Source organism: Pavona decussata, unplaced genomic scaffold (assembly GCF_977016875.1).
Source record: "Pavona decussata unplaced genomic scaffold, jaPavDecu1.1 SCAFFOLD_300, whole genome shotgun sequence".
In the NCBI taxonomy this organism is placed as follows: Eukaryota; Metazoa; Cnidaria; class Anthozoa; order Scleractinia; family Agariciidae; genus Pavona; species Pavona decussata.
Window position 1 is genome coordinate 5,257,903 of NW_028145697.1, and position 27,542 is coordinate 5,285,444.

Here is a 27,542-nt window from a genome sequence, read left to right on the forward strand (position 1 = left end):
GGTCTTAACACTGATAGTGACATCATAAAACCTGCTATTTATCAATACAAAAATAACCCATTGTTTATAATCAAAGGCTGCATCAATATACATACGCATACTTTCGCCATCCACCATCTCAGCCATCTTGCGTTTCGTCTGCCCCAGTCCCTCTCTTTGCCTTCCAAAATCTTGAATTCAGGATTTTGGCAGTCCAAAACCTTGAAAATCTTGGGGGTCCTTTAATGTAGCATTTTTAGGCTGGAAAGAGGAGGACAGCCTTGTATCTACTTTCTCCTGTAGACGTCTTAATAGTAAAAGGAGTTGTGGACTCGTCCATGGTGGAGATTTTCATCCCAAATTTATGCCATAATGGTAACACTGGCCAGGTAGTAGTAGGGGAGGGGGGCTGTGTTGTTGACGTGTCATTGTAGCGCTTGAATTTGGAGATGGACTTACACTTTCTTAACAGTTTTGTCCACGATTGTAATGTGGGGATTTTTCCGATTTTTCTGTGCGATTTGAGAATTTGAGAATAGCAATTTATTCGTAGCTCATCAAAGCTGATTTGTAAGTACTGTTGTTGCTGGTTTTAGTGGGAATATGGACATTTGGCGCACTAAAAAAGCATCTGTGGGTAGATAAGACTTGGACTGGCAAGAGAATAGTCGTTGTATGAAATGCTTTAAACAAGTAGGCCATCTGTAGCGTGGTAAGGCAAAAGTCTTTTTTCCAGGAGCGATAGACCTTTTCCAGCTTATCGTTATTGACCATTGAAAAGTTCGTGAAAGCTCCTGTAAGGACAAAACCTTGGCAGGATACGGAGTTACCCTGATGAGAAAAGATGGCTTCTTTCCATCGTTGCAATGGATTTCACATACTCCACATTGCAGCATTATTTTCAGTGTTCATCGAAAACAATAGCAGCAGCAAGAGTGCACTGTATACTGTTTGGTCGTGGTGGTGTCCCCTCAGACAGGTTCAAATTTACACTCCAATGTTTTAGTGCGGAGGTACTCTGTACTGTGATGATGTGTCACGGCCATCATCATGCCGCAGTGTTTTGGTTGGGGGCTAGGAGACAGCAGTAAGGTACTGGCAAGATACCATCAAGGGACTTGTGGACCAGTACCTTCTGGAGTTCCCAAATGGAGTGAAACGTACATACATTTACACTCACCTGCCAACCAATTTCCGCATGGACACGATGCTTGCTGGCTTGTGCAACCTTTGCGACGATTTCGGCCACTCAAATTTTGACGATTTGTGTGTATTTATTGAGGAAGTCACTACAATGTGCCCTGGGCTGAATGGATCTGCTCTGATCAAGGATGTGCGGATGTACCAGAAAGTTTTGAAAACTTTGTTTTCAAAACTGATACAAAAGCATTCACCTTACCTTGAACTGTGCATGTCGTATGCATTTGACTCCTGCGCAGAAGAGCACAAGGCAATGTGCTCAATTGGAGAAGATTGAATCGCTTCCAGATCCAGCAACGAAGGAGCAGAAGTCAAGGCTAAGTGACTTTTATGATACTCACTTTGATTATTTGGCACACTTGCTGCGTACAAAGCATCAAAGTGATTATTATAAATTTGCGCTCAAGAATCTGAAGCCTGGAGAATGCGTTGTGGTCATCAACTATAAAATGAAGCTGGAAATAGGGAAATGCTACGTATAGGGATGTGCTACGTCGTTGCCCAAGTAGCAGAAAATGAGAAGAGCAGTGAAATCTTCGATGTATGGTCTGAAGATACGAAACAGGATGCCTTCTTCAGCCAGAGTCCTCTGGATGTCTGCTTCACCTGGCTGGAAAGAACCTTCCCTTGTTTTGCTGTTTACCTGTTTTCTGGTATGAAAAACACAGCCCTTGATTTCCTAAGTTGAGCAAATAATAATTGAAATTTACTATTTGATTGGTCTAAATAGTAATGCTCATACTTTAGCTGCAATTAGCAGGTTTAAAATCCTGTCTTGCAAGGCCAAAATGGGGATATTATTTTGTGTTAGGACAGAGGGGAGTGGATCAAATTATGTATTGTAGTGTGACAGCTGCTCGAAAGACAACCACACTTCAATATGAAACACTTGTTTATTGTGTGAGGGTCACCTTAAGTGTCTGTAACATTGTGCTTTTATTGTTGGTTTGAAGGCTTATGCATGTGAGGTGACAAGTTTCATGTATTCATGCTGTACTTTGAGTTCCAATACTTTTTTTTTTAATATGTTCATGAGTGGGGATAATCTTGGGGGCTTGTTATTATTTTGAGTTCTGAAAGTGGCCTCCCCCACCCCTCCCAGTACTTTCAGGATTAAAGAACTGCTACATTTAAGTAGCTGTTCCTCTTGAGAAGCTACAATATGCAAGTAAATGTCAATTAAGTGATGGTGAACACAACCATGGATTAATGCCACTTTTATTTATTTTTTCTTGATGTTTTGTAATCTTATACAGTAAAACACTAAGCTGTTCCATATGGATGGCACTTGAGACAGAGAATACAGTTTCTCTATTGAAGGCACTAGTCATCTTCTGTATGCTTCTGTCTGCTAACACTGTTTTGTTGTGTTCTTTCCTTAAACAAGAAACTTTGTTCCACATTGTGTCTCTCTTATACACCCAGGCGTATAAAATACACCCAGGTGTATAAATGGGTATCAGCGACCGTTAGGCAAACCTAACAAAGTGCTTGGGGGTAACCCTGCGATGAACTAGCATCACATCTAAGGGGGAGTAGTAGTATTCTTAGTTGCTTCATGCTATACAAACCGGGTTAAACTCTGGGTGTATGGGCCATTTGTAGCTCAAAGTGTGACTTTGTCTTACCTTAACCATCAGACTGCCTATTATGTTGCATCTTGCCTTTTGTTCTTCTTTTTACAGATAATGGTCTACATTATCACAACACAGGTGTCCTAACTTACCTTGGTGAGGTCAATGATGTCTTCAACATTTATCCTGTTGAACACAACAACTTTGAAGCGGGAGAAGGGAAGACAGCTCTCGACATGCATTTTGCACATATAAGCCACAAGATTGTGCGCTATGTCTGCCGTGGCAACAATTTGGAGACTGGAGAGGAGCTTGGGCAACTTGTTCAGGTACACCTTGTTGCTATTAGTTATACATTTTGTACTTATTAACTGAGTGGTAGGGCCGGACAGAAAAATATTTGGTTTCATGGCGTATGGCCCAAGCACCATGAAATCTGTGCACCATGATTAAGAGCCAAATATTTTCCTGACCGGCCCGACTCCGTTAATCAGCTTTTTATGATATTACCATTTACCTTCAAATCTTAGAGTAGTTTTCAACTGAGGGTTGTATAACCAAAACCAGAGTATTTATTCCCGGCCAGTCACAACAGGCACAAACAACAATGAATGAATCAGAATTAACATTGAATACAAGTAACTGGCACCAATTTCTCTGGAAATGCATGCAAGTAAATCACGATTATTTTTGGTTTTACTTCTAATTGGCTGAGAAATGGTGTTTTTTTTAAACCAATCAGATTGTGTAATAAATAAATAGCAACACCAATAGTGGAAAATTACTTTTGACACTCAAAAAAGAAAATCACTCTATTACGTGTGGTCATCACACCTGTAGTGAGGCCATATGGCTTTTTCCCTCCGCGCTCATGCTACGGTGTATGGCTCTCATATGACAATTTCCTGGTAATTTTGATGTAGAAAGCGTGTGCAGGGCTGTATGGGTCATATGATAAATATTATTGGACTTATTTCTGTCTTATTAGTAATCCATATCGCAGAACACAGGTTGTATTTTCTTTCCAGTACATACCTACAGACATGCCCTCAGGCTTTTTGTCTGGGCACTCTTGTTTCCTAACTCTATAAAAAACAAACTTACTAAATTCCAATTTGGTCCAGGAAACAGGGAATTTAGAGCCACTCTGTTGACCAAATAATTATACAAAATCTCATTTATTTGTAGACAAGGAGAATTCATCATTGTATTGCAATCACATTATTTTATTTTTTATTAGTTTATCAGCTTCGCCTACACACTATATTGTTCTCATTGTTCTTTGTTAATTGTTCCTCAACAGAACATGAAAAATGTTTCATGTTTCCAGTTGCATATCGACAGAAGCAAAGCTCCGAAAAAGATGGGGACATTCAGACATTTCCTTGTTTGGAAACTGTCTTTCCTGTGGAAGGGGATTATGCGGGTGGCATAATTGCGCGATCATTGGCTGGTATTGGAAAGGTGTCCAGGAAGACGAAAGTGCAACTGGCAAAGATTGCATCCAGAGTTTTCCCCGATGGCTGGATCAACTGGTGCATCAGTGTCCTCTGAATTGCCAATGCAGATTGATGAACTACCCCAAACCACCGCTCACCAAGATGATGTGTACAGCATCCGGTTCATCAACCATGCTTCTGAACCAATACAGTTGCCATCTGTCCATGAATATGATAGGATTATACCAAGTTTGGTGCCTTCAAATGGATTTGGCCTGAAGAACTCTGGCAAGGGGGTGGTCTTCTCGCTCGCTCAAAAGGAGATAATGATCTCCTTTTACAACCGACAAGCAACAAGTGGCATAAGGGCAGATCCTAAAGCTATAATTGCATGTATGAGAGAACGGAACGTGGAGGTACTAAAGGAGACACAGATCCGCAGCTGGTGGAGTACATACCACCATAAGAGAAAAAGATCTGTAAGTATCTTGCCATAGGAGGCAGCTGATTTGCACCAAATGTCATCACAACCGCAGCCTGTCTGTACTGCTCCAGCATGACAATCTCAGCCTGGCTGTACTGCTTCAGCATGACAATCTCAGCCTGGCTGTACTGCTTCAGCATTACAACCTCAGCCTGGCTGTACTGCTTTAGCATGACAATCTCAGCCTGGCTGTACTGCTTCAGCATTACAATCTCAGCCTGTCTGTACTGCTTCAGCATTATAACCTCAGCCTGGCTGTACTGCTTTAGCATTACAATCTCAGCCTGGCTGTACTGCTTCAGCATTACAACCTCAGCCTGTCTGTACTGCTTCAGCATTACATCCTCAGCCTGTCTGTACTGCTTCAGCATTACAACCTCAGCCTGTCTGTACTGCTTCAGCATTACAATCTCAGCCTGTCTGTACTGCTTCAGCATTACAATTTCAGCTTGTCTGTACTGCTTCAGCATCACATCCTCAGCCTGTCTGTACTGCTTCAGCATCACAACCCCAGCCTGTCTGTACTGCTTCAGCATCACAACCGTAGCCTGTCTGTACTGCTTCAGCATCACAATCTCAGCCTGTCTGTACTGCTTCAGCATCACAACCTCAGTCGGTCTGTAGCACTTCGGCGTCACAACCTCAGCCAGTCTGTTCAACATCTCAGCAGCAGCCGTTCTGTAGCACTTCAGCATCAACACCAGTCTGTCTGTAGCACTTCAGTATCCCAGCAGCAGCCGGTCTGTATCGCGGGTTAGACCATTGCCGGTGTTAGAGATGTTGTACAGTGGAGTTTTCCTGCTGATTTCTGCCAGTCTGCTATTGGAGGAAGATGTGGAACCAATGCTTGTACATTCATTGCTTGGTATTTTAGTCACCGTACCTCCATGACAATTTGCCACCACCACATGGCAGTGTTCTCTCAATGGAGTGAAAGTGCGCATTGTACAAAGCAATGAAAAAGGGCAATGAAATCCACAATGAACTGCTTGAAGGAGAGGGAGTGGATGTCGAGGTGAACAATGCCGTCAGTATGGCTGGAACTGAATGCTTCGTGAACTCTGCAGGACAGAACATTGATCTGATTGGAGAGGACTGTGTGGATCAGCTGGCATCTGCCTTTGAGCTGTTATCCTCTACCCGGCAGTCAAGATGGAATGCACTTGTGACCAGAGGTAGAACCATGCTATTCATTGTGAACCAGGATGGTTCATGCATGATTGTGGATTCTCACAGACTTCTAAACAATGGTGCTTTTATTGTACATTGTCCTTTAACGTCCGCTGAGTTGCTAGCGGAATGGTTTGCAGCAATGCTACAAAAAACTTCGAATTAGCAATGCAATTAACGCTATTGTTCGATAATCCCAATTTCGTATGTCACATTAAAGGTTCATTGGTTATTGCATGAATGAGAGCAGTTTAACGTGCCAGTGTTTGAAAAGCAAACTGATCAAGGTGATTGCTATAGTCAATCCCAACAAATTCAAACAAACCAATCAGAAACTGAAGGAAATGCGTGTTAGTAACAAGTGTAAAGCTTGCCAGTAATGTTCGGTTTTGATTTTCCTTCTAATTGAATAACCATTTACAGAAAAGCCAATAAGCAAAATCGAAGCAATCCCATGTAATGACTATTTTTAAGAGCTATTTTATATTTTCAAGTGACTCAGAAAAGCGACCTGGTGCCAAGTTGTGCCACGCACCAAGACTAGAGAGATCCTTATTTACTGTAACAGTAGATTTAAAGATAAGTAATTATATATCTTTTGAGCTTTGGTCTTTTGTCGGGATAAAGAGCTCACACTAAACCATGTCAGTTGGAGAAATTCGCTTAGATGCAAGGCTGTGCTCTAAGGAACATTTCAGGGAGCCCTTCAGGCTCCCAAGCATTTTTGACTTGGATGCCCAGGCCTAATAGATGGTTGCCCAAGTCAAAATTTCGGGGAGCCCTTCAAGGTCCCAAACATTTTAGCTGGGGTGCCCGGGCCTCCTAGTGGGTCGCCCAAATTAATAAATCAGTTAGTTAATTATTAAAAATTAAACAAACTGTTTTTGTAACAAGTCAAATAGAACTATGTGCATTTATTTATTGTTTTTATGTTCATAAAACATCACATCCTTTGACCTCCTAAAAACCTATCATCAGTTATCGTCAAATATTATTTAATTAATTCACACTTACAGAAGCAGTGCAAAACTATTTTTTAAAAAATGAATAGTACACAAATACCAAAGATAACCTGATAAACCTAAAACTATCTCATTGAAGTTCAATTCAAAGCATTATGTAAGCTTTGCAAAACACTATTTCGTTTGAACTCTGTATACTGAAGTCTTCAGAAATTCTTTAGACAGAGGTTAAATGATTGGAATTACAAATTACAAACTACGGTGGATCAATACTGTCAACGATGTAAATCATCTTTTATGAATTAAAAAAATGAAAATTTTAAACAAAGTTGTACAGTGATCCACTAGTAACATATCTCTCTTTCGCAGCAAAATATTCATCTCAATTCAATCATCCAACTTGCAAAAAAGGGACTGCTTTCATGTTCTTTCTTTTAGTGTTAGAGTATTGATATGGTGCAAACAAATGTTAGAACGGCTCTTCAACTGAAAATGTTGTAAATATTGTAACAATTACAAGTCCAGTCCATAATTTGGCTTTGGGATGGTTCTCTACCCAGTGCTCTCTTCGAGGTCTGACTTTGCTAATTTTTAGCCAAAGCGTGTGAAGAAAAACCCGCTTGTTGTCATATGAAACCCATCGAAGTTTTCTCGCCATGAGAAACAAGGGCAAAGCCGCCGAATTTTTCATGTTTTTTAATGGAGCCATCCCAATTTAAAGGAAAAATTTTAATGCAGCTAGTCAAGTTCAAAGTCAAGGATTATGCTACATGTGAATTAACGTGGAACGACCTTTGAACATCAACGCATGCCAGATTGAACAACATTTTCTTTTAAAAGAGCAACTCTCGTGTTCATTTAGCGATTTATTAATCGCCGACGGTAGTTAATGCCTGTCAAAGCAGAAGTAACAAATTCCTTTTGAAAAACTAACCAACGAACCATCCTAATTTAAAGGAAAAATTATAATGCTCTTAGGAAAAGCGGTTAAAATCGTAAACTGTGCAGCTTGGCACAATCGAAGTCGATGGTTATGTTACATGTGAATTCACGTGGAACAACCGTTGAATAACAATGCGCATTTTCTTTTTTCTTTTTTTTTTTTTTACTGTAAATCAAGAAACCAACATCAGCAGGTCGCCCGGCTGGGCAACCAAGAAAATATTTTTGGTCGCCTGAGGCCAAATGTCCCAGTCACCTGAGGCGACTGGGCACCGTCAGAGCACAGCCTTAAGATGGGAGTTTTAAAATTTCATTTAAAGTATAATTGTTACATTGGTCAGTGGCAATCAGGGTCACTACCTCTGCTAGTGCTATGTGGTATATATGATTTTTTTCATTGTCGTTAGAGTGATTTTCTTCAAACTGTGAAACATTAATTAAGCTAGTACACACTAGCAGGCACTGTTAGACTAATTCCATTGTTTTCTTTTGTTTAGTTTTGACTTATTTTGACTAACTGCCAGACAGTTTTGCGGTCTCAGGAAAATCTCTCTATTTCTTTTTGCTTCTGTGAGCAGGGAATGACAATAGGTACTCGACGTTTTCAGAAACTGCTTTATTTCAACATATGCTATGCCTTTATGTAACAATAATGCAACCATGCAATAAAATAGTCTAGATTGAACATGTTGAGGACCAATTTCCATGTAATATGTTTCAATTAGTATTTTACTTTAAAGAAAATATAAGGAAGTACAAAATAGTGACAAAATATATATTTTGGCTGGACATAGAGGCACCTGATAATGTCTTTTACCATTGGATTGATCATAATGGCTTTTGTCCTTGATGTAAATTTAATGTCTGGAAATAAAAGTTGTGGCTGATTTCTGGCCATTGAAATATTCCTTGGAAGCTAGAAAAATACAAACAAGTAGTGAATCAACGCGGAGCATTTCTTTCCAGGCCAATAAAAGTCAAACCTCATTAGGAGGGTCATCTCGGTTGTTATAATGATAAACAGTCATTGCGCCCCTCAAGCCCCCCACCCCCTGTAATTTACATTTTTTACAAATGCAAGTTCCTTATCATACAGGCAAGGGCGAATCGAATCTGGTTGTAGGTTGAGTCCACCAGATCATCTTTGATTGTTCTTAATTTCCCGTCCACATTTGCTTCTATAACTGCCTTTATTCTCTGGAATTGGTGGCTATCCTCTCCCATCAGCTGGGCCATTCTCTCGTGGTCAAGGGGGGCTCCTGACGCAAATGCGTCTATTGTATATACTTCGGCATTGGCCAACTGTATTCACAGGGTGGATGCCACCTGCTGATAGTTGCTGCCGCTTCGAAACATGGAGAAGGCTCTCATTTTTTGATTAGCAGGCTTATTTTTTCCATACAAGCGCACGAGTCGACGAGTTTCCTGTGGTATTGGAAAACAGATTGAGCATGATCAATGACCGGCAACAGAAACATTTATGTAATGGTTACTGATATCTACAATGTTTATCAAGAAAAATACACACCCTCGTCGTATAACATATCAAAACAGGATAAAGTTCAATGGTGTAGACGTACCTGAGGAGGTTTCAGTGCGGTGTTCGCTCTCTTCTCGCTGGGACCGGCTTCGCTTTCAAAGGACTCCAGAGGACGCTTTCTAAAGAAAGGGAGACAAACACATGTTACAAAAATGCGTTAACTCAAACGTTATAAGCGACAGCAATATCCTTACTGCTCAGCTATGCTTTTGTACGGAAGGGAATGTTGTATGGAACGTTTCAGAAGGGCTCCACGGGCAAAGACGACTCCGAACAACGCGGCAATGTTGTGGACTTCCGCGCATGGTGCCCCATGAATTAAGGATTTTCTTTCAATTAGGTGGCAAAACCTGGCCAAAACGGAATCATTTTACAAGATCAATTGAAGTCGCGATCTCTTGAATGTATTTTGAAAGGGTTTCACACATTCAATTTCCGCGACTTTTCTCTTGAACACAATAGATGCGTAAAACTCAAACATACTGCCGTTTCGAACACAAGCTCTTTGGCATAATCCAGCATTTTCAAAGTAACATTTGAATTTGGCGCGAAACGACCTTTCAACCAATGAAAACAACATATCTAATTGGATCAGCTAGAAAACTCAAACGGTTCCTGCTGCACCCAGCCTATTGTTCTCGTGGTAGTTCTTACGCGATACATTACTTAAATAAGGTCTTAACAGCGGTCCCATACAGGAGCTATCTTTTCTTGGCCTTTTTTGAAATTAGCTCAAATCCACAACGCTTGCATCGCGAAGTTTTGCGGTGTTTTTTTTTTTTGTATTATTGTTTCGAATGATTATTTTTACCAGACTTGCTTGTTTATACTGCCTTGTTGCATTTCATTATTGCCTGCATCTTCGTAGTTCTGTGTTGAATAGCCAATTTTGACCTTTTATCACTGGTAATTCAAGATTCGCAATTCTCTCTTCTAAACATCTATGCTCCAAACAAACCTACTGAGCAATGTGTTTTCTTTTGTAAACTATCGGAACTTCTAAAAAACCTACACACAGATACAATAGGCTCCCTTATTTTTGGGGGTGATTTCAATGTTATTTTGCATCCAGATTTAGATGGGCGTGGTGGCATTATGAATGTATCGAGAATTTGAGGTGAAAATAAGAGAAGTTAGGGTTGTGGAAATTAATGCTAAGGAAAACTCATGTACATCTCCAAATTTGATCAGGAAAATCTTTTTAACAATTCTTCAAGTTTACAATAATTTAATAAATAAGGCAGAATGGTACTCAGTTTTCATGGAATTAGCCATAAATTTTTGGAAACAACTGAAAGTTATAGACGGAGGCAGTCTCAAGAATCTGGCCAAAAACCGGAAATGAGGTTCTAGATTAAAATTTAGCTTCTTTAGCAGTTTTGCACGAAAGTCTTTTTGTAAAAAGAGTTGTCAAGGAAATAAAATTACCTTCACTATAAAACCAAAACCTATGAAAATCTTGTGAAAATTTTCATGGCAGACTAACAACATTTTCATGACTTTTTGACAGGTTTTTCATGGCTGTGATTAATGGCATATTCATGAATTTATATCATAAAAAACCATTATAAAACCCATGAAAATCCTTTGAAATCTTTACAATTAATGGCTCATGAATATTCCACTCATTAAGAAAGTGTACAAGAACAATATGGAAATTCCATGAAATTATCATGACCCATGAATTCCACTGTTATGGGTTTTTCATGGTGTTTGGAAAAAGCCATGAAAACATTTTGCAGGTTTTTCATGCTGTACAAATTCATGGATTTTTTATGAGGTTGAAAATTCATGGGACATGACTATCCCCTTAACTGGGAATATTTAATGGCCCATGAAAATTTTCTAAAGAATATTTTCATGGCATATTTACAGTATTTTTATGGCCCCTGAAAATTTTTCACCTTAAGGTCTGCCACTATTTTCATGGGATATGCAGCTGTATTGTGGCCAAACTGTACCATGAAAATTGCATGAAAAGTCCATCAAGTTTATTGTAAAAAGTTTGCCTACCTTATGCTTGTGGCTTAATCCTACAAATGGGCACACCTTTCTATCTTGGCCAAAAGATACAATGTACAGCCAACTGAAACATCAATCTTTCACATTAAATTTACTACACCTATCTAACTAGCTAGTCAATATACACAAAGCATTTAAGACCATTTTTTAATTTGCAAATAAATAAAGCATATTATATTATTGGAAGATATGGTGTGTTGTTATTCAACGTTGTGGTTAACAATGGATCACGATGAGATTCACATCAGTGGTACTATTATCGTGAGACAAAGGATTAATAAAACTTAAGCCTTATATGACACTAATAATTTTTATAGATCTATATATTGCATGTTTTTTCATAAACACATCTTCATTCAATTACCATGTAAAAATATTTGTTTTTCCATCAAAGGAATACTGTAATAAATGTTGTATTACTTCGAAACTGAATATAGCGGTAAGCTGTGGCGATAAATTAAACATTTGGAAACATTCCATCATTTCCCACATGAGCAGAGGGAATCAATATTTTCTACGATTTTGAGGGCCTGTCTGTTCATCGTTTTTGTGACACTTGTTCTTGAATCATGGTCATTTCTTACTGATGTCTTTAAATTTGAAGGAAGGGTGTGTAAGTGTGAAGAAACATCACTTTGCTTCTCCACTTTTTTATGTTATGAAATCAGTTTTCTACCTTTTTCAACTGAATATGTGACCTATGGGAAAACATATACACTAACGATAGTCCGTTAAACGTAAGAAAACTAACGGACCTTTGGGAAAACTAACAATAGTTCGTTAAACGTAAGAAAACTAACGGATCGCTAACGGCTTTTCAGACGTTTTAACAGTTTGTCCTAACACTAACGAATTGTCCTAACACTCTAACGGTTATTCTAAACGTTCTAACGCTTTGTCCTTATGTCTTAATGCTTTGTCCTGACGCCCTAACGGTTGGTCCGCCTAACATTCTAACACTATTTTCAAGTTGTTCCTCGATCAAATACTGTTTTAAAAACTCTCTTGTCAATGACGACTGCTCAAATTTTTAAGCAACCACGACCACATTATTTGAGGTTAGATATTTTGAAACCTAAAATAAATAAGTTTCAATTACAGCAGCATTGTGTTTTTGCCTTATTTTAGCTGATAAGTATATTAAAGAATATCAATAATTTTGTAGGGTTTAATCAGTTGTGTTAGGGTTATTTTGTTGAGTTTTCTCACAAGTGAGCACTTTTCCATGCACCAAGGGGTGGTTAGTGACAAGAAATTGACTGCAGCTGTACATGCGTACAGTGTATATGAATTTAAATCAGATATTTTGTTTTGTAACTATTGTACTGCTTTCTTACAAAATCTTCATTTTTTACTGCAAAGAAAATAGTCCCACTATTCTTGTGGACTGATGGACTTGAACAAAATATGTACTTGCCATCCACTGAACCAGTGTCTTTTGGTTTTGGCCATATGTAAGCTCCAAGTTTTACTTTCGAAATGAAATTGATGTTTACTCTATCCTCACTTGAAAGTGCAGTGATTTTTCAATATAAAATGTGTCATCATAGGCCACTGCTACCCACTGATCCACCATTAATGTTTTGCCATCGTGACCCTGCAAGTCAGCCAAACAAGTCTATGTAAGTATACTTGCCGAAATTATTGTGTTGTTGTGGCGTTAACAAATGGAGTTGATTATTATCTTAACAAGGGAACATGGCACTTCCTCCTCTCTCTCAGGATCTCTAATCATGGGTTTAATCATCTGAAAGCATCAGTTATTAATTTTATTATTTGTCATGGTGGCACTCATTGCAGACTATGATGGACAGTCTTAACACCTCAGACTCGTTATATAGGAAAATAGATCACTCTGTACTTAATCTACAACCCTTCAAAATGCACTCATAAAAGAATATGGTATGGGTCGCACTTGGGCAAAGTTTTCAACTTTGCCGACCAAAAAACCACAGAAATTTTGAAACCGCAACCGGAAAGCAAACTTTTGGTTTAAACTATCAAGGTCGCACTAGGTGAAAAAAATATGTCAGTGATGACACTTTGCATAACTTAAATAAATAAACCAGATACACGTTTATCCACGTGTTATCGGGAGAGAGCAACTTGAGCTGAAAAAAGAAAACAAACGTCAAAAAATGCGTCCCGTTGAAGCACTGTTGATAACGATCACGGTGATACTTCTTCTTTTTATTCAGTTTAATCACGAGCACTTCTTTGTCTTTCGTATGATGTATGAAAGATGGGCTAACGAATGTTTAACTGTTTTGACTGCTGCCATGATGAGAGCGAGAAATCGACGTCAGCGAAGGTTACTTCGAGCACCATATGCCTGGTCAGTTCCTCGACCAGTAGAGTCGTGGTTTGACCTACACTACTACGATCCAACGATACCTCAAGAATTTTTTCGTCAGCAGCTTCGTGTGACGAGAAATACGTTTAACCAGATTTTGAACATGTTGAACCACCGTTTGGTACGACAACAGTCGTGTTTCCGGGACTCATTACCACCGGAGAAAATACTTGCATTAGGACTTTATCGCCTGGGTCATGGAAACTCGTATGTAAGCATTGGGCCATCGTCTAATGTCGGTAAAGCGACGGTTATTGAAGCGGTACAAGACGTGGTGGAAGCGCTTTACGAAATGCGTAATGAACACATAAAATTTCCGGAAAGTGAAGCAGAAACAAGGGCGGCCATAGAAACATTTGAAGACCTCTCAAATTTACCGAACATAGTTGGCGCGATTGATGGCTCTCACGTAAGAATTAAAGCACCCAAGGACAGTGCGGTTGACTATTTCAGTAGATACCAGCAGCATGACTTTATAATTCAAGCTGTCGTAAATGGCCAAAAACTTTTCTTGGATTTTGCTTGTGGTTATCCAGGAAGCATGCATGACGCTCGAGTTTTACGTCGCAGCGCAATTTTTAGGAGAGCAGAGGGAGGTGATATCCTGATTGCACCTACTGTCAACATAAATGGGAACGAAATAGGTCCATACCTTGTTGGGGATAGTGCATATCCCCTCAGCCCCTGGTTAATGAAACCGTACCCAGAAGGTACTAGAGATCGTGATGAAATCAAATTCAACAAGGAACTTTCCTCTGCGAGAGTAAAAGTTGAGTGCGCGTTCGGTTTGATTAAAAGTCGATGGAGAATTTTACAGAAAAGATTTGACAGTACTATAGACTTTGCAGTAAAAAAAGCTATAGCTTGTGCAGTTCTGCATAACCTTTGCATACGACTGGGTGACAACTGGGAAGAAGAGGATAACGATGACGACAACCCCTGCCCTCCTATCGCGGGGCCAAATATTATTCGTGATGCGGATAACATGAGAGAAATCCTGAAAGACTACATTCAATAATTTTTTTATTCAATTAAGAACACTTTTACATTATTTTTTGTCATTTTTTGTTACTGTTTATTTGTCTGATTTTCTTGAATTTTCACTCGCAACGTAAGCGGCAACACCACAATCTAATAATATAATTTTCTTATGAAATTTTCAATGGTTCTCAGTAAAAAAGTGTATTGATTAACATTTTAGCCATTTCATAAAAGCTACAATTTTATACTTCTTCAGACTACAGTCCTACAGATGCAATCGGAAGCACGCTGTGGAAACGGAAACTGATAAAACACAAGTTGAAATGTTGAACTAAAATGTTCAATGACATGTGCAATAAAACGTTCAATAAAACATTCAATAAAATGCTCATCGTATGTTCAGATATATATATTACTGTTTCTCTAAAAACTTGCTCAGAGCGCCTACCAAAGAATTCATGGTCGTCAGTTGTTGTTCTTGCATTCTGGTAAAATTGGTTACAAAAGAATTCATGTCAGAGCGTTGGGTTTCAAGTCCCGACAAGGCAGATTTAAACATTTTCCTGTCCTCGTCGTCCTTTTCTTCCTCTCTTTCCCTCTTCTTCGTTTTCTTCCTTGCCGATCTTGCTTCCTTCTTGCTTGTAACTGTTCCAGCATCATCGCCGCATTCAACGCTTGCATTATTCGTTTTGTTTGTATCGCTTTCCTCCGACACACTTCCCGCTTCTTGGACATTTTGAAGGGTAACGATGTCGCGGCAGCCCAGAACTTCGTCAATTTCATCGTAATGAGCGGATTTCCTTCGATTTCCTCCAGATTGCTTGCTATTCCAGTCTTTGGCCTGCTTGTATCGATCGACAAGGTACTTCATTTTCTTCTGGTACTTGTCTGTTGTTTTCTTGGTACCGAATTTGTCGTTCATTTTATTTGCGATATCGTCCCACGCTTTTCGGGCTTCCCTGCTCTCAAGGTGGTCAAAATTCTCGGCCCATAATCTCAGCAGCATGTTTTCTTCATCGTTTGACCAGCGAGCGTACACTCGTCTTTCCTCGCCAGAAGAAGACGACGAACTTGGTCTGCTGAGTTCGACGAGCTCCGGAGAAGACGAAGCGGAATTCTGCGAAGGGCTCTCAATAGTTCCAATAGTTGCCTCTTCAGGACTATACCTTTGGCCTTGAGGATACATATATTGTGGATACTCTGCGCTGCCACCGTAAAACACGGGGAACTGCGATGAATTATAGTAATTGTAAAATCCACGTCCGTCCATGATAAAGAAAGAGCGCGAACTGAAGCAGATCTCGCGCGCTGTTTAATTTTATTGCATATTTTCTGTTTGCTGTTCAGTGACAAGTGATGACAGTTTTCGCTGTGATTCCTATTGTTTAGCCCGAGTTTTCCGAAATCTGCCTGCCCCACCCAAGCACTACGGCGCCTTTGATGTTTTTGCCGATTTCCAAAAATTTGCCCAACCATTAAAGTTAGGGTCGCACTAGGAAAAGTGTTTCATTGACAGATTTTGACCGCAAAGTAAACAAATTCTCGCAAAACTTTGCTAAGTGCGACCTATGCCTATGGTACAGTAATGATAATTTGACTTCTTCCTTAAAGGGGAAGTATCACGCAAATTTGCTGTCATTTAAAAACCCAAAAATGTTTCTCTGTCAGCAGAAACAAAGAAATAATTGTCTAGTTTTGTTATAAATTATCATCCCAGTGCGATGAAACTGTCGATTAGTGCCTCTGGCTAGAGATGGAGTAGGCCAGTATGGACCGAAACTTGAAAAATATTAGGCTAATGTTTTTCAAGTTCTCACATTTTTGTTTCCAAAATGCGCCAGAACAGATTACGAGTTGTTCCTTTCAAGAATTGAGTTGATTTCTTTCCTCTCGTCATTCTATGATTATTTGGCAGCTGATGGAAGATCTTATGTCATTATCTTTAACAAAAGATACCAAAAACGCCCTGATACTTTCCCTTTAAAGCAAATAAACTATAACTACTATCATTTGCATTTAAGCATGGGTATGTGACAAAAAACGTTCTGTTTATTTAACATTTAAGGTTTGACACTGCAATTAAGATTTGAAGTGGGAATATATGAAGGCGTATTTGATACACAGCAAGATGTTTTTTGGTAATGTGCCCATGCTGACATACCATGCAACTGGCTCTCCCAATCACCTTTTACAGCCTCTTCCAAATGCTTGTTGGTCTGAAAAGTGAAATTGGTAATGGCTTAATGTGCATGTACAGTGTATACAGTACCAGTACCAAGTGAGAATGAGTGTGAAGAACCTGATCTCTACTGTTGTGAATTGCTTCATGCAATAGGGGTTTCGATAAAATTTTAAGTAGGCAGCTGGTTTGAGTAGAGTAACGGACTGTGTTAGGGAAAAAAGTAGCCTACTTTCTTAGCGAAGTAGTGAATGCTTTTCGTCAGCCATCATTGTTTACTGAAAGGAGTACTATAGAAACCTAGTTAAATCTATTCCTGGTCTAGGTGTAACTTTACTGTATCTGGGTCATGAGAGGGCATTTACTGTCGCAAATCCAGAAAATAATGTTGCTGTTGGTTTTCACAGTTTAACAAGTGTTTGACATCGGAGTTCCCATATAAACACTGTTATTTCCAAAGCGTTTGCCTACCCCTCGAGATGGCGTCAGAAACCACAACAAGATTTATTGAGCTTTTCCTAGTATTAAATAAAGTACGAATTGAAGCAAGGTCTTTTAAAACATTAAACGTTTTGGTTCTTACTAGTATCTTGCAGATCCCCAATTTGCCGTAGGTCTTCACTGCAAAATTCTTGGGTATTTCTTATCATCTTATCCCTGCAATAGAAAATGAAAATGAAAGTGGCCGAGTAGTTTCTTTCCAAGTTACTTTTGACGTTTGGTTGAAGTAGTGGTGTGGTAAGTTGTATTGCCGCCGAAAATGTTGTTACTTATGGGAACAACCATTTTGCCACACTTTGGCTTGTCCTTGGTAACCACAGATTCAGTAAACATTTGTCTACTGGCTAATGCTGTAAACCAAACTGCATCTCCTTTACGTTGAACATGCATAGCCTCAACTGTAGCTTTCATATATCTGGGCTCAACCTCTTCCTTGCATTTACAGATATATTACTCAATTGACATCCTGGATAATGCATCTGCATCCCTATTTGCAGTTCCTGGGCGGTACTTTATAGTGAAGTTAAAATGAGAGTGATCTTCACTAGTCCACATGACTGGTTCACAAGATGACTGTTGACCCCAATGCTTGGTTGTTTGCCTTTTCCTCCTTTGAGTCCTGAAGGGCTGTTGTCCTTTCTCATCTGGTCCCTTGAGGAGGTCATACAGAGGCTTTGCCCCATGGTGTAATGAAAGTGGTTAAATGTATGCTACCTTTCCCAATGAAGCCTTGGTGGTACGCTTTCCCTTGATCTAATACTGAGAACCACCAGGAGCAAAAATCATTGTTTAAAAGACATGAAAAATCCTGAATACATGTACCTTACAAACCTGTGCCTTTCAATTGTCTTCGTTCTTTATCCCCTTTCTTTGTTTCTTTGATACCTTAGCAAAAATGTTCTGCCCATACTTAAAAGCATGAAAATCAGAGACATTTTTTTGTGATGGGGCCAACATAAAACTGCATCTGAAACATACCTTACTCAGTGGCCTAGTTTACACTTAGAGTAGTGTTTTTGGAAGGTTCCACTTTGCTGTTGTCAATAATCTTATAAATTTCTCCCAATCTTTACCTTTGTAACAAATTTTTCCTAAATGTCTACGTCTTGTAGATTTAAGCCATAAACTTTTTCGCAGACATTGCATCAGCAAGGTTATGACATTGTTAATAATTTTTCTGTTACTTACCATCAGGTAACTCAACCTCAAGCTCATTGAAAGATTTCCCTGCATTCTTGCAAAACGTTTCCCTCATCCACCACAGACAATATCTTGCTACCTTTTGCCAGCTCCCGGGTTGATTCATGCAACCTATGGTATTTGTGCTGTACCTGGATGTCATGTCCCACGTGTCTTGCCAGTGAATCTGGTTCTTTTTGTTGTAAGTCCAATATTTGCGAGATAACATATCTTCTCGGCAACATATCTTCTCAGACAGTTGCTTGAAATGGTTTTGGCTGCTTCAAGTTGAGACCTGGTGTCTGTTATTTTGTTCAAGGTGTCCCAGCTCTGAGGTGCGAGGTAGAGTTTTCACTTGCTCGTGCGAAAAAAAAAATGGGTTTGCAGGTTGATGTCGACTTCTTTTCTTTTCAACATGTCGATTGCTGTTTTCATCTCTGGAGTTAGCAGTACTGGCACCTTATGCCCTTTTTTGCCTAGCATTTCTGCCACATTCAACCTTTAGTGAATCATACAAAGTTAATGTAATTCCCTTCAGAATCTGAATTAGTCCTATGCAATTTTTATAGGCAAGTTCGCAATGTCAGATCCTGTAGTAGTTTAGACTTAATACCAAAAGTACCAAATTTACTTTAAAGGGGACAGCCCCAAATAAGGGCTGCCGTCCATTAAGCACCACACTTTATTCTATACATGTAGCAGGAAAAATATTAATAACCTTCACTCGAACAAGCACCAAACCACTAAGCAACGTGGTGCCTACTGGAATGTTATTGTACTGAAATGTATAAACATTAATTTTTTAACCAATTTTATTATCATTTATAACATTTTGTGGTTTGAATTCCGTGCATCCACTCCATTCTGTCGGTCTCTAGCTCTCTCCCTCTCTTCCTGTTAAGAATTTTGGCAATGCCAAGTTCAATGGGCATTAAAATTCCCCACCCCAAAGGAAAACGACGTAGACCAAGCACTGTAATGTAATTAATGCCTTAATTGTCATTTGGGTAAATACAGTTCTCGCTTCACCCAAAAAACTGAAAGGGACAGTAGTTGTCAAAAAGGGAGGTGGTAGGTTTCATTTTTGTATGTTGTAGTTCAAATTAATTCTTAGTTTAAAATCTTCTGACCAGTTTCATTTCTGTTTCATTGCCATTCTCTTTATCAATTATATCCTAATTTTTTGGATAAACAAGGTAAGAAAAATCCATTGCCATCAGTCGAAGGAGTTCCTTCAGATTAGAAAAAAGGCCAAGTTTGAGAGTAGTATCTTTTAATGTAGCCAAGATATGTTTCCTTTACTCTGAATCGAGAACATTGTATGGATTTGTAAGTTAAAGAGTAAGACTTGGCTGTTTCTTACAAAAATGTCTATAAGACTTTTACATTTAACACAACTGTATCTCTGCAATATTAAAAATTATTTTTCTCAGCATCAGCCATTTTACTAATTTTGATGTGCTGTTTCTGGAGGGGAGAGGAACGGGCAGTTAAATTTCTTTTCTCCCTATTTTTCTTCCTCTTCCTCAATTTTTTCGGCCGTTTCTCCCTCCTCCCTGATTTTTCACCCCTCTCCCTGGTGAGTCTTTTAAGAGGCTCATTTTATTTGCTACTTCACCGTAGTGCCTCGTTTCCACGTCTTAAAAAAAGGAAAACATATGAAACACGTATATATTCTTCTTCCCATGCGACCTTTCGGTTTTGTCACGTAAGCTTGAAGCTTTGGTGTTTCCAACATTTATAATTTAATAAAAACTAAACTAGTGAGCAGCACTCTGCGAACTGTAGTTGTATAACTTCTTTATTTCTCCTACGCCTTTCGTGTGACTAGCGCACACTTCGTCAGGGAGTTTAACAATTAAACATGATGTGCCTGTATATATACCTAACTCATACTTAGAGTAAAAATATGTAAACTCTAAGTATGAGTTAGGTATATATACAGGCACATCATGTTGTATTGTTAAACTCCCTGACGAAGTGTGCGCTAGTCACACGAAAGGCGTAGGAGTAATAAAGAAGTTATACAACTACAGTTCGCAGAGTGCTGCTCACTAGTTTAGTTTTTATTAAACTACTGTACAAAGGTCAGAATGGTTACAACTACTTGCTACATGAAACAGAGTAAGGCAAGTACATTCGTTAATTTAAGCATTCCACTGTTTGTACAAAATTATCTGAATGTAATTTACAACCTACCGCTTCACTTTCTGGAGTGGGCTAATGGTTAGCGTGCTCTACTCCAGATCGAGCAGTCTGACTTCGAGTCTTGGCTGGATCTGGCTGGGGCACTGCATTGTGGCCTTTGCTCTCATTGTGCCTCTATTCACCTAAGTGTCAAATGCAGTTCAGGACATCTTTTTTTTTTCCTAAATGATGAAGAGACCTCTGATAAATGGGTGCCGACCAATTTGATGTTGGGGGAACCCTGCAATGGACTAGCATCTCATGCAGGGGAGATTAGAAATACTCCTAGTCGCTTTATGTAACAGAAATCGCAATAAGCTCCCACGTGATGGACCCCTAGGCTCAAACGCAGACTTCAGTAACTTCACTTTCTGCTTTAAAGTCAGAGAAAGTTGTGATATCTTGCGGGAACTCAAACCCACCTGCTGCCTGTACGTGCAGGCAAGTTGCACTGGCCAATAATTGTTCTTCCAGTTCTTGGTTACTGTCAACATCGGTTCTATCGCTTATCCCCTGCCGTACAGCTTGAAGCTCCTCAAACTGGTCTTCAGTGAGTGTGATGCCTTCTCCTACTACACCCTCCACAGAGCAGTGAAGTTCAATGCTAGTGGGCACAAATGTTCCGAGGCTTGCTGCGGGCTTGGTGCAACTCCAGCTAAAATGAAGGCTGTTCTGTCTGTCTTGGATAAAAATGTCTGCAGTTATAGGAGATCCAACGTAAAAAATATCTTCCTCCGCAACCATAAGCACTTCATTTTTTTGGCTGCTTTTGTGCAAGACCGTGCCGTGATAGAAAAGGACTTTCCTTGCCAGGGAAACAGGGGTATGTCCGCCAAGAAAAAAAGTCAAGACCTGCATATTGAGGTGCCTCCGTTGCGTACAAGGCAACATTGTAAATTTGAGCTTTGTAGTTTCACTGGGTACTGTGGCAACTCTAACAGCCTCAAGCCTTTTTTTCCTGTAATCATGCAGCTTAGCAATCTCATGTGATGGAAGTGACACATGGGGTGGCTTTGGGATGGTTGGCATGTCTTCAAACTTAACAAATTCTATGGGAACTTTGTAATAGGACTTCGGATGAGTGTAGAAGATGAATGGAAGCTTGGTAATCCTCTTCATCACTTCGTCAACGATAGTAGGAAAATTTATGGCAACATCCAAGCATACAACAGCTTCATTGAACCCAAGCTCTCGTGTTTTCGCAAACACATGCTTGTTAACCGTGTTGGAAGTGCTTTTGTTACGAAGTTGAGGTCCTCATTTTGTGACATGTCTGAAAGGTCACTGATTGCATCTTTGAGCCCGCATGGACCATGGCAAGTGAGCTCAATGTTTTGTGCGAAGGCAAGCCCAGTGATCAATCTAAACTCTTATTTGGTGCAGGCTCAAACAGCTCCCTGACATCGGATTGGCACTTACGGTAGAGTTACAAGCTGTTTATAACTGCATGAAGTGCATCACTTGCCACAATATGCTTGTTGTTAGTGTGAACTCCAAAACAGGCTACAGGCTGCTAAATTGTTGCATAGCTAAATAAAGGGGCTTCCTGCTGCTTAATAGTGTTATAGCATCTACACTGATGTAAAAGACTATCAACAAGTTTTCTTCTGCGGCAATCAAACTTGGTCGACCAAATGAAGCCATGTTTGCCAGGCCATATTTGCGAACACTCTCCGTTTCCAGGGTACACTTTAATGTCTGGCTCTCTGAAGCTAACAGGAAGAAAAAAAAATACTTGATCTGTCGACTCTTGATGTCTGAAAAGTAGATTGTAGAGCCCACAGCCACAGGCCATGTGGGGTGGAAAGTGGACTGTTATGGAGCATTTTAAAGTGCTGCTCAGTCTCAAGATCTAACTCAATTAGGCCACCATTAACTACCAAATTAGTTTAAAAAAGGCTGCCAGGAACATAATGCTCTCCATTTGGGAACGGTAACCTCCTCAAAATGTTACCCTCGACTTTAAAAGTATTTGTAACTTAGAGAGACTTCAAGTACAGCATCCTCAGCAGTGCTGCCGAGGTAATAATAATCTTTATTGAGGAAATCAATGTCACTAATAAGTGATTTACAAAAGAGTCCTCTAAGTCTTGTCCTCTGAGGTAGAGTAAATCTGGTGCACAAAACGCCATAGCTGTTACACCCCCAATCTTGATTAGAGTGATTAGAGTGTCATCATGATGACTGTGGTTGTTGATATAATCCTTTGCCTTTGATTTAAGTTCTTTGACTCCTGCTTTAGGACCGACGTTTCTTTCTGCGAGGAATGTCTTTAACTCTTCTTTTTGGCCAGGAAACTTGGGGGTCAGGATGGATAAATAGTCATAGAAAGAAACTTGTCCCATGTCGAGATGCCTAATTATCAGAATACTGTTATTGTAGGCAATACAGGAAACCATTTCAAAAGTCCCTGCAACAAATTTTAGCTGTACAGGGTAGTGCAGTCGAATGCTATAGACCTCTGACTTATTGCACACAAGGAATGTGGAGGGAGGTCCTCGAAAAATACAATGAGGCTGCTCTATGCTGCCTTCTTTGTTGTCGTTGCTTAGTCTCCACTTCTCAGGTACCAGAGGCGACACAACATGTTGACAAAATTTGGAGTCATGATCAACGTTCGTACACTGGACACACTGTGTCTGTTGAGGCATCAGTTTGCAGCTTTCTCATACATTTTACGTGAAAACAGGTCCCAGACACTCTCCAAACGTTTTTGTCTAGGAGTCTGGGATCGAATTCTATCACATTGTTTTACAGCTTTAAGTGGTAAAACTCTTCGCATCTGTGTGCCTAAAGGCTCAGTCTCTCTGATAATCCCCAAAAACGATGTGTTTATTTGGTTGCCTTCAACAACGAGGAACCAGTTAGTTAGGCTACATGATAGGCATTTAACAACATGCACTATATCAGGCATAGCACGCATATGTTGCAAATCATTGTCAATGTTCCCATTTGCAATGTTTTTGGAGTGGATTTTCATAGCTTTCATGTAGTTTGAACCACAATCTGAAGCGCTGAAAATCACAACTAGTTTTATGCACTCCATTTCTTTACCCATGCAGCGACTGCATGACCTCAAGGAAGGGTCAACATTAGTATAGCCTTTCTCACTGCAGTTTGCACAAAGAAGCAGGAGCTGTTACAAAGGTCGCCATTTTCTCTACTGCAGGAGAGGTCATGATTTACCTTTTTCAGGCCACCCTCGCAAATCTGAATTTGTTTTACGCACAGCTTCTTGTCATTATATGTCTCCTCCCCATTTCTTTTTCCGATGTAGTTGGCAACTACAGGAAGAGTCATACTGCAGTCTAGTGTTGAGAGCACTTCTAATTCTGCCTCTTTTACATGAAGATCTCTAAGCTTGGAAGGATCGGGATTTGGATTTGCAAGGACTATTCAATGTCTCTCGTTGGCGTTGAGCCGATCAACTAATTTACAATCTGGTCTCATGGGCAGACACCTTTTAATCCAAATCCATCGATCCTTCTCACTACAGAAATAGTTTTAAGTAATCCATTCTCAGCTATTGGTTGTGCATGTGCCATAGCCATTTTAATGAAACCCTGAAGAAACGGCTTTATGATTCCAGATTGAGGTTTTTACGACTTTCCTTTGTCCCTGGATATGGTATCAAGGCTTGGAATGGGGATGTTGAAGCTTTTTATGTCAAAGTGAGACCATCTCACTTTGCCTTCTATTGCTGGTCCCCTCATTAATCAAAGAATGTGCTTCTTTCCCACTTTTCGAATAGATTGTAGAAATTCTTTTACATCGTTGTCCCAACACCAGCAAACCTGTTGTCGCCTGTCCTACTTGTCATGCAGTGAATATACCCGATAACATCCTTCAGAAACTTGTAGCAGATGTGTTCTCTGGGAAGTTCACCCCATGTAAGAAGCTCATGCAAATTCTTAACTACAGAATCACAGTGATCATACCAGTCGGGTCGAAATGCATCAGTCAAGTCATGAGCCGTCAACTCTTGTCCAACAAGCTGATTAGGAGCTAGATTTGGATGTGTGGTTAATTCCTGCTGAAAATCGATGCCAAATTGAGACACGTGAGACTCACTGTTGAGGCTGCTTGCTTTTACTTGTACTGCAGTATCAGATGCCTCATGATCGGTTATTGATAGAGTAATAGGAGGAAAAGATTTTCTAGCAGACAATCCACGGTTACTTGCCTTGATTCAGTATTCATTATTCTCGACTGCTTTGAAGGACTACAATCTGTTGTGGACAACGTGTCAAGAGTGAATTCATTTTCTTCAACTGCAAACTCCTCTGTCTCTATCACATTCAAAGAGTCAACGTTATATTCCTCTTTGTCTATGGACAAAACCACTGAAGAGTCCAAAACTTCTGAGGATGGAGTCACAATCTCTGGGAACGGTTGTTGGGTTGTTGGTTTCTCCTTGTATTCCTTACCAAGTTGAGCTTGATCTTGGTTGTGTTGATGATTGAGCTGATTTGGTAGAGCCCAAGCTACTGGCTGCACTTTGGAAACTGAGCTCTCAACGTTTGCATGAACAGTTTTCACAGTTATCACAAAATCGTAATCATTTAAAACTTTTGACAATGCAATACACCATTGCTCATCAGTGAATGATTCTGTAAAATTGTTGTAGCATTGGCCCTCTTGACGTTTACTGTGTTCTACCAAAAGAATGCAGTTTCAAACACGAAGTTGCACCTTTCTTAACTGCAAACCCTCTTTACGTATTCAATTTTTCAAATGGGCTAGACTTTTGTCATTTTCAGACGTCACAGAGAAATGTCTCTACTGGCAAAGATGCTCGAGATATGAAAAAAAAATGAAATCACTTCAACGACTGGATTTCTTTCTACAATCGTGTAGAAAACGGTTAAGAAAACATACCCTTTTAAGGTTTTTTACAAGTAAACAATTAAACGACCATATTTCCCCCGCCCCGCTTCCCCCCAACTCAGTTTGTTTGGTAGGTCATGAACAGTTTCCCGGCAATCAGCACTTCCCAAATCAACATTGTGTAGGGGGAGGGAGAACTAACTTGTAGAAATTCGAGGGGAGGAATAGTAAATAATTGTTTTTTGTTTGCCGCGTTCAGATTTCTTAATGAGATTTGTCCACGATTGTAAAACAGACAAATTATTGAAAAATAGCGATCTAGCCCTGCACAAAAACCCGACCTGGTCATATGTAATTGGACATTGCGTACTAATTAACGTCCAGGGATATTGCCGTTAATTGGTTCTGGGCCGCGGAGATAATGGTTCTAATTTATTACGCAAAGAGAGGCATTATCTCATCACTTCGCCATTTATGCAATGGTTTATAGGGGCGCAATTGACTCTCAAAGAAAGGCGTATATTGGATGTTTGGCACGGCAGAAGATATTACCAGCTGTAGAGATAATGAAACTATGCAACATTTCACTTGCAGCGGTCTACAGAATTCGAGACAAGTTCATATCTGTGAGAAAGACCGGCCCTCTTAAATGCACAGGAGGACGTCCGATTAAGTAGTGCGGACACGACCAGAGAAAAATTATTCACTGTTTGCGAGCACTACGAAAAGAGGAAGGACATTTTTCTTCCAGTAGGATTATGGAGCGGGCTTCTCTAAAGCCTAACGAAGTTAGCAGCAGGACTGTTAGGCGTTTTCTGCACAAGGAAGGCTACCACTACCTGCAGGCGCGTAAAAAAGGCTTAATGTCCGAGGATGGCATGCGTCAACGTGTTGCAAAGAACATTAAAAATAACCATTCTCGGGATATTTGGAGCAATACGGTTGCTTTCTATTTGGATGGTGTCAGTTTCTATTATAAAAGAAATCCGGCGGATCAAGCTAGAGTGCCACAAGGGAGAATATGGAGGAGAGTGTGCGTAGGGCTTATTCAGGGATGCACAGGTAAAGGATGCAAAGAAGGGAGTGGAGGTTGCGTTTTAAGATTAAAGGTGGCCATTAGTTACGGTAAAGGAGTAATTGAGTGTCATGCATGTGATAATCTGAACAGCCGTTCAATTGCCTCTTTTGTTAAGGGAAAATTTGATTCTATGTTTGCAAGAGCAGACAAGAATGGTTCTCACATGTTTGTACAAGACAACGCACCGAACCAGAATTGTGCGCTTGTTAAAAGAGTACTTAAAATGAACAGGGCAAACCAATTATGTATACCGCCTCGCAGCCTTGACATAACTCCTTTCGAGAATTTCTTTAATCTTGTTGAAAAAAATACTGAGAAAACAGGCTCTAGAATTAAAGATTACGCGTGAGACATTTGATGAATTTTTAACACACGTAATTAGAACAATGTACAAGTTTCCTTCAGAAGTTATTGACAAGATTATAGACACTACGGATGGCCGTATGGGTGCCATTACTGGAAAAGGACAACACACTAAGTATTAATACTTGTATTCAATATACATTTGTTGTTCTTGCAACTCAGGGCACGAAAGCAGTCTTTTCTGACAGTAATAATCAGAAGATTACGTCATGGTAATATTTTATTGTGTTACATAGTACAGCGTGCGTGACAGGCATGTCACAATGTGAACATTTACATTCTACAAGAGAAAATGTGTCCATTTCTTGCCATAACATCTATCTTTCTTCCGTTTGTTTACATACGACTCTTAATAATACAAAACACTGAAATTCCATACGATTAACAAGAAGACATTTGGCACTTTCAATGATGAACAGCACTGGTGTGTCTAAGCAAGGCTCCTGAGAAGTTAAAACTTTTTGAGTTCTGAGGATATGGAAAAAAATTGGCTGACACGATCGTGGACAAAACAGTTAAGAAAACGTAAATTTTAATGCTGGTTCTCCCGTCTCCCTATTTCTTTTTTTCTGCCTCTTCCCT

The 27,542-nt window shown here is 39.7% G+C and overlaps 2 protein-coding genes and 2 pseudogenes across 3 annotated transcripts; 3 read left to right on the forward strand and 1 right to left on the reverse strand.

Moving 5' to 3' along the window:
• The first annotated feature begins 582 nt into the window (after window positions 1–582).
• On the forward strand, window positions 583–4,898 carry LOC146454781 (uncharacterized; annotated as a pseudogene). The gene is made up of 4 exons (XR_014859252.1): window positions 583–616; window positions 781–1,832; window positions 2,865–3,082; window positions 4,057–4,898. The product of XR_014859252.1 is annotated as an uncharacterized LOC146454781 (transcript).
• Window positions 4,899–5,434: 536 nt separating this feature from the next.
• On the forward strand, window positions 5,435–8,584 carry LOC146454782 (uncharacterized; annotated as a pseudogene).
• A 447-nt stretch (window positions 8,585–9,031) lies between these two features.
• On the reverse strand, window positions 9,032–12,888 carry LOC146454783 (uncharacterized). Its single transcript, XM_085095373.1, has 5 exons — window positions 12,820–12,888; window positions 10,102–10,160; window positions 9,485–9,640; window positions 9,331–9,409; window positions 9,032–9,175 (listed from the first exon to the last, which is right to left on the reverse strand). The coding sequence occupies exons 1-5, from the start codon at window positions 12,886–12,888 to the stop codon at window positions 9,059–9,061; spliced, it is 480 nt and encodes a 159-aa protein (XP_084951499.1). The 3' UTR covers window positions 9,032–9,058.
• A 324-nt stretch (window positions 12,889–13,212) lies between these two features.
• On the forward strand, window positions 13,213–14,894 carry LOC146454784 (uncharacterized). The gene has a single exon (XM_085095114.1). It carries the CDS (start codon window positions 13,451–13,453, stop codon window positions 14,681–14,683), a length of 1,233 nt encoding a protein of 410 aa, XP_084951240.1. The 5' UTR covers window positions 13,213–13,450; the 3' UTR covers window positions 14,684–14,894.
• The last annotated feature ends 12,648 nt before the right edge of the window (window positions 14,895–27,542 follow it).

What these genes read in the sequence shown, in the direction of transcription:
- LOC146454783 (XM_085095373.1), bottom strand. Translation starts at nt 12,888, where the DNA reads ATGGTGGATCAGTGGGTAGCAGTGGCCTATGATGACACATTTTATATT. An exon ending in AGTATAAACAAGCAAGTCTG is followed by an intron (nt 9,641 to 10,101) that starts GTAAAAATAATC and finishes CGTTTTGGCCAG; the next exon opens with GTTTTGCCACCTAATTGAAA. An exon ending in TACAAAAGCATAGCTGAGCA is followed by an intron (nt 9,410 to 9,484) that starts GTAAGGATATTG and finishes CCCTTTCTTTAG; the next exon opens with AAAGCGTCCTCTGGAGTCCT.
- LOC146454784 (XM_085095114.1), top strand. Translation starts at nt 13,451, where the DNA reads ATGCGTCCCGTTGAAGCACTGTTGATAACGATCACGGTGATACTTCTT.